Source organism: Bradysia coprophila, chromosome II, assembly GCF_014529535.1.
Source record: "Bradysia coprophila strain Holo2 chromosome II, BU_Bcop_v1, whole genome shotgun sequence".
NCBI lineage: Eukaryota > Metazoa > Arthropoda > Insecta > Diptera > Sciaridae > Bradysia > Bradysia coprophila.
Window position 1 is genome coordinate 5,980,117 of NC_050735.1, and position 7,739 is coordinate 5,987,855.

The window sequence follows — 7,739 nt, forward strand, 5'->3', positions numbered from 1 at the left end:
ATTTTTACTGAAAAATTAAAAATATTCGCAAAGATGAGCTTAACCTAGAGCGTAGATCTTTGAAAAACGAATGTGTGAATCGTAATAAATAATTAATGGTTTGGATTTAGACACGAAGATCGGTGATATTTATGCTTTCTTTCCATTTAGCATAATTGCATTGTCATACTTGAACTCAAAATGTCTAAAATAACAATACGAAACCCACGACTTGTTTTCGTTTAATTCAATCAATGGTATATACTGGGCACGCATCGTACACAGTTCTTTTTTTTCTTATGATTCTTCGTTATGCTTTTCACTTTGAATGGCATGAAGATTTCATTGATTGGATTTAAAGTACGTTAAGTTGGTCCGGATACAGAAAATTAAACATGTTAAATGGGCGGACACATAAAGTTCCATGAATGGAAGACATGTTTCAGTTTAATAGAATTTACCGTGTCTAAGCAAGGATTTCAGCGATACCAAGTCGAGGTTTTTAGTCGGAGGCAAAGTTGCACGACAATACAGAATTGTTGGCATTGAGCAACAGTACACTTGTGCTAGGCTAGCAGGACCATTTTAGGTTTGGAGATTCGGAGATTTTCCCAAATTAGACCCCAGAAGTCGTGAGAAAAAACATGAATTGGAAACCGAAACCATGCTGCGCACATTTGATTTTAATGGATGACATTGGTCTGTGCGTACGTTCCTCAGCGGATTTGGATAAGATTACATCGTCATTATCAACAAATCAAAATTCCATCTGTTCACAACGTTAATGAGTTCAATAATCCGTCATAAAACTGGAATTGCGTTGTTGTGATATTGCTGTGATATTAGCTCGTATTAACTCATCAAAATTACGTTGATGTGTGGTAGTGACATGAAAATGAGGCGATTATATCTGTTACCATCTATTTCGACCAAACAACTATATACGACTATTATATGCGTGCATATATACCTATGGATGTTCATGTAACGGAAGCTACAACCTCTTTTTCGAAACGCATTCGTACATTGTAGTCATAATAATAGTTTCGACGACAAATTTAGTTTTAATCGACTGGACAGTGGTAACAGCTTAACATGGAAGTTGAAAGAACAATATAAAATAAATTTTTTCCGTATTAAATGAATGGCAATCGTTTATAAACTTGTATGTATATAGCTCGGTACATGGCGTGGCTTTACTTTTATTTTTGCTACATATTTTATTGCATATTTGCAATATTTGCAAAACTAATTTAATTTACTTTTTGAAGAAAGTTTCTCTTCTTTCCTTTCTATATACCACGGCGCATAGATATATATTCTTGTGAACCGAAACGCTATAAATTATACCTCTTTTCATCTATAAAATTCATTTGTTACGTGCTTCAAAAACATCAAACAACCGTTATATTTATGTAAAACAATGTTCATTTAAAATGGAATCAAATTGTTAATAAAGCAACGAAAAAATAATAATATGAGAATTACATCGGCCAAGCTCTAAATAAATTTGAAGTAAAATATTATTTTCAACAGAACGAGAAAACAAATTGGCACTCGGATATAAACACTTTGATTTTGTGGTTTGATGCAGTTTATTGAACACGATGATATATAACATAACATCAGAGTCTTAGCATTCGATTGCTTGTTTACTGATGCCATATTTCCGAACAAGATATTCTTAATTCTCTGACATCCTTCGCCTAAAAATCATCTCTGATTGAAATAATGTGTCGTTACCTAATCAACGACATTGAAAAATTAGATAGACTTAGATTTACCTGTCGAATTTTTAGCCATACGTGCACACAAACATCAGACATGGTTACACTTCGGTAAAATGTCGGTAGATAGCAAATGTTGGTTAGAGCTTATATGCTAATGCACTACTGCTAGTGGACCAAATTTGTGGTCAAAATGCAATAGGATATCTAACGACAATAACTCTAACGAAAGATATTACTTACAGTCAGTGGCAATGAAATTTCAGCATGAATTTGCTTCAGCTGATTCACACAAGCAATCAAAACTGCTCGTAGCAGTTTCAACCGTGTAAAGAAGTATAAACAGTTTTGATTGTTTGTGTGGACCAGCTAAAAGACAGCTGAAGCAAATTCATGCCAAAATTTCATTGCCACTGACTGTAGCTGATGAAAATTGTATTTGCAATATTTGCAACATATTTTCGATTTCTTTTGAAAAAGCTTTTTGGCAAGGGTATCCAGAAATTTCAGTTTTTCCTGCACGTGGTGCGCATTTTCTCGTACTGAATCCACTGAATCGATTTCAAAAGGTCTTTCCGAAATCAACGGAATGGAGGTTTTACTGTTTAAACCCGCTTCGAAATTTTATTGAAACCAGATTAAAAGATTTTTATTAAGCTAAGCAGGGCAATGAAAGTAACTAGGTATGGTCTGTTCATACAAAACGGAAGACATAGCGATTTCATTTAAACAAACTCGCCTCTCATGGGAGGTGAATTTTTTTATATGAAATCGTTATGTCCTCCGCTCCATACAAAGTTTGACATTCGACCATACCTTGTGTTGACGTTCATTGAAGCAGGGCTGTTTGTTTCATCAACCTTTCATGGACGTATGTCATCTGATCTGACAACTATTATGAAAATAAACGAATTCACGCCGTAAGTGTGCCTAAAATATTAAATTTCGAGTGAACGAATCGATGCAAAAGTGAACCGACAAATAAATTTCAACCCTTCCTTGTATAAAAATGACGCTGCGTTAGAAAGATTTTGAATTTCGACCGCACTTACGGCGTGAATTGATGTAGATTATGCTCCATTATATAACAAAAGTATTAACATTGACAAAAGCTCTTTGTTTAAAGTACTTAGATTGATAGAAGTAACAGATTATCAAGCCTTTTGCTTGCTGAACAATTAAAAGCATGGCCTCTTATCGTGCATTTACTAAATTTACTGAAAATTGGCGAAATTTACCGGGAATTAACCCAAATGGCTGGTAGAAAACAATTGGGGGTTATTCTAAAATTCATCTGCTTTTTTCAGTGCTGCCAGTAGAGTTAAATCATTATTAGCTCGACAAATTAATATACATTGTCGTGAATACACACGTCATTAATGCGGGAAGTTTTCGCTTGTCGAATGCGAACCAAAAATTTAATTCCAGCGGGAGACGCGTAAACGTCTTTCCACCAGTGTACCAAATTTACTTTTTTGTTTTTAGTAATTTCAGAAAATTCTCAATAATAGGCCCTGAACGAAACTACAATAGAAGTTCTATAGTAGATAATCGACGAGCCAGTGACACCTAACAATCTACATTTCAAACTTTGAACGGATATGAAATTAAAACTAATGATCAAAGGTGTAATTTATGAATGTTCGTTATATTGCTGAATGTATCGACTAAAAGATTTCCATTAAAACAAATGGTAAATGACTTTTACACCATAAACTGCACACCAGGTAGAACATCAAAAAGTATTAATTTATGCTTGAGTGGAAGTAGATTTTTTTCAGTTTCAAAAGTAAACAATGGCAGTGATTTCAATTACGTGTACATGTGTTTCAAATTTGCATTCAATTCGGACGTTTACTAAGTAAACATAGAATGAAATATAAAATGATTTTCGTGTATATATGATTCGTTTCGATGGTACAACAATTTTTATTCCGTCGAAATTCGTAATAGTTAAAGTGATTGTTACACGGTAGAATTTCCGGCAGTTTTTTTTAGAATTCCGTTTGCAATCTGACCTAAAAATGATAAATCGCTTTTCCATTTTGTATGCACAGACAGAGTGAACCTTTGAAGGTACATTCCACATCGTTGGTCTCGTAATTTCAGTCCACTTCTCTATGTGACTTTTTAAATGGATCACTCGTTGCTGAATTGAGTCCACATCATTTCTCATCTTCCATGTTCGTTCGTTTTTTTTTTTCTGAATTAGTTTGACCTGATGTGAACTGCATAGAAATATTAATAAAAAGTACGAACACGCGTGGAAAATTTTTTAATATTAGAATTGATCTCATGAGATTTATTATGGCCAGAGTTTACCCGTCATTTTAAAAATGAATTTACCATTTTTTCCACACTCAATCCGTTTTTGTTTTTTCGTCTACAGACATTGTACAATGAACATATATGGCAGAGCATATGGTGTCTATTAGATTCATTATTATATAATGTAAATATCCATTAAATTTAATTTAAAAGAAAAAACTCAAACAGAAATCGTTATGCCAAGTAATGCTGAAAAAAAGGTAAAAATTTATTTATTAATTTGCGGCAGAGTTTTTCTTTCTTTTTTATTTTTTCGATATTATTTCATAACTTGTTGATAATGGGAACTAATGTGTGCAATCCGTATATGAAATGTTATATCAACTGCTGCAAACTATATTTTAGCTGGAGTGTGTGTCTACCTTAACCAGTATTAAATGTAATATTGAAATATCATGTGTGTTTTATTACGACCTATTCGTAATGTTATGTGCAACCATCAATATATTTAATTAATACCTTTGTCGATATTGTGGATCGTACAGACATTTCGAACAGATAAACGTGTGGGTTCGAATTTTTATGCAATATTATGTTTAACATCAGTTCCAGTGTTTTCTGTTATGCCTTTTTTAAGTTTCAAATACAATATTGTGATAAAAGCCAACACTTATGATTCGTTTGACTCATCGGATTTTATTTTAAGATTTTATTTTATTTTCTGGAAGGTACATAGGAAGAGAATCATTTGAGTGGTGTAGACTTTCACGTAAAAATAGCATCATTAAAGGAAAGATGAAACGAAATTTTATTTTTTGGTGGTTTTTCTGAAATTAGATTATCGCGTCAATGCAGCTCATCTTACAAAGATTCAGAAACAGTATATTATTGGCATTTGAAGGGATCATCGAGGCTTGTCCAGATTATTCTTTTAATATCAACATTATTACTAAATAATAAAATGAGAACCAATGTAGGGGAAGAGTAAATAATTACCCCCTGTCAGTTTCATTAATATTCGCTTATGATTCCTAATTTTATTGCATACGCGCGATGTTTCGCCAAATAGGGCATGAATCTTGTTGCCGTTTCCACCACTTGCCTTTTTTCACCTTTGGCGCCTCGGTGGTTTTCAGGGTAAAACTACACGAAACAACTGTATTCAGCAGCGACGAAAACATGGATGGCGCTTTTGTAGTTTACAGGGAATACAGTACGTCGTCCCATACCCTATTGTTATTTTCCTAGCTCTTATAAAGAGACATTATTTGAAATTGAACGGATAATTTAGCGTTCTTCTGCATCTCTTTCTCGCTTATGCAATAAAAAAGCGTATCTTAACGTATAAGGGGAAATCTCGGCAATCCTCTATCTTTCCCCTCATATGCCAATAATCTACTATTAGTGGCGACAATTCGATCGAACATCAGTTGTAAATCTATACAAGTTTTACGTCGTTCTCATTTGTCATAAAATTATTCTTAATTAATATTAGTCACCGTTCATTAAGACAGTGAACAGCGAGTTCTGTTCTCATCCAGTTATCTGGAATTACAACTTGTACAAGTGGTCTTCGTATTTGCATAATCGTCGAATGCATCGTAATAACAGAACACATGTATTTGTATACGGTTCACATGTTACGTTTAATGAGATATACACTCTTGTTCGGCTCACCCATTTTTGTATTACCTAATTACGACAATAAAATGTACAGTAACATCATCACTAATTAACAGAATAATGATTGTCGGAATGAAAATTGACTAATATCGACATCGACACCTACATGTTAAACGTAAAATGTTTGGAAGCAATTTAGCTGTACTGTCGGTTACATCGCTAACACCTAATTTTGTTACATTTTCGATTCGATAAAGCAAAATGACATACCCATGAATTATCTTTGAATTGTGCCATATTGTAGCTAGTAACACGAAATGTTGCTATTTTATCCAAAACGCTTGAAATGAGATGATCCCCGATAAATAGTCTTTATGGTAGATGACGAGGCTGACACATGATACACAGTTAAACTACAACGAAGCACACACTTTTTAGCTAGAGGGATTGAACAATTTTTTTCTTTCTTTATTCAAGATGTTACGAGTCTGAATGTCTCTATTAAAAGAAGATTGACATTAAGTACCCTCTAATCGTAAGAGAGTTTAATGAGCAAAACTTAACAATTTTTTAATATCCAATCGAACGCCGTTAGAGTTTACATTTCGATAACAGTGTTGGATAAAACACACAATACCAAACTGTGACTAACTGGGTCACAACACAGTACAACTATCCGATTCAATTCCGAAACAAATTAGTCAATGGTGTAATCAGAAACGATTTTCAATTGAATCTCTCAATCGAAAAATGAACCATAAAAACCAACCGAAAATCGACCAATAAAAATATCGATCAATAAAAATCGGCAAAACACGGAGATAGATCTTGAACGCGCAATTAATAATCCATTCGTCTAAGCCACACAAAACTATCTGGCGGTTGTATATATCTTCATCGAATATCAACACCGACTGTTTTGTAAAACGGTTTGTGTATGCGCACTATAGACGTGCAAATAAATAACTGAAACTGGTTAAAAAAAAAATTATTTTTTGTTCAGTTTTGTATATAGTTAAAACATGGAAAAAGTTTCGCTTAAATGATGAACGAAATAATATCGCGCGCGAACAGTTAATAATAATTCTCTCATTTCTCTCGTTTCTCATGTTTTATCATTACAATAGCGAGCACTACCTCTTCGTACATTGTGTTAAAAAATTTTTGGATATGGATGGTATCACAGCCGCATTTTGTTATTACGCAAAGCTTCCTTCCCACTTTTCGAAAAATATGCAATGAGAGGAAGTTACTATACAACGCAGAGGTGAATGAAAATTATGAAAGGTTCATGCGATTTAATGTCTATGTGTAGAAGCGGAAACACTGGATGATTTAGTGCTAAAACTATTGAATGAAAACCGAGCTAAAATTTTAACAAAATTGGAAAGTTTTTGACTTTAAATTTTCTTGAGAATTTTCTTCTAAAGTTTTGAAAATCGTATCACGTTGAAGTAATTAAATCTGTTACTACCAAGTTGAGTTGATAACAGATGGCGTTCGCTCCAGCGAGCTGATGATACTGCCATCTGTTATTATCTCTCTGCATGCTAATTTTGTTGAGAGTGTCGCGTATGGTACAAAATCTTTTACTTCATTAAATCTGTTACCATCGAGTTGATAACAGATGGCGTTCGTTTCGCCGGACGGAAGTAAGACCGTCTGATATTATCTCTTAACTCTTATACTATTTTTGTTGCTTAGCGTCTGGAAAAAATCTTTTACTTCATTTGACTTAACATACATTTTACTATACAAGATAACAGTAGATAGTTTAGCTGGAGCTCTGGAGTCTATCGTGTTTTTTTGTCGTCGTCGTCAAATATTGGCTAAAATGTTCTGTGCGTGGTGTAATTTTTTTTAACTTTTCTAGAAACTTTATTTGCTCCTCAAACAAGCGACCAACTGGTATAAATACAGAAAACATTTGTATTTGTCAACAGTTTAATAATCAAACGTAAAAAAAGTTGAACTCGACATTTTATCATGCAAGAAATACAAGTCATGTCGACGTAAAACAATATTTATTGCATATTTGGTGAAAGCTCTGTTTATAAAAATCTATGACTGATAAAGACGGCGCTTCGTTCATTCCCTTGTTCGATGATAACATACCAAAGACGAACGGACACTGATAACGTT

At 33.6% G+C, this 7,739-nt stretch overlaps 2 protein-coding genes across 2 annotated transcripts in view; both read right to left on the reverse strand.

Annotated features, from left to right (window-relative positions):
* Nucleotides 1-6,529, reverse strand: part of LOC119068848 (nostrin) — a 52,294-nt gene extending 45,765 nt beyond the window's left edge. The window contains exon 1 of the mRNA XM_037172694.1: nt 5,868-6,529. Within this exon, the coding sequence (XP_037028589.1) occupies nt 5,868-5,894 (27 nt within the window). The 5' untranslated portion in view covers nt 5,895-6,529. The remainder of the gene's footprint in view (nt 1-5,867) is intronic.
* The window catches only part of LOC119069183 (odorant receptor 94b-like), a 416,993-nt gene that overhangs the window by 284,112 nt on the left and 125,142 nt on the right, over nt 1-7,739 (reverse strand). The window lies entirely within an intron of this gene.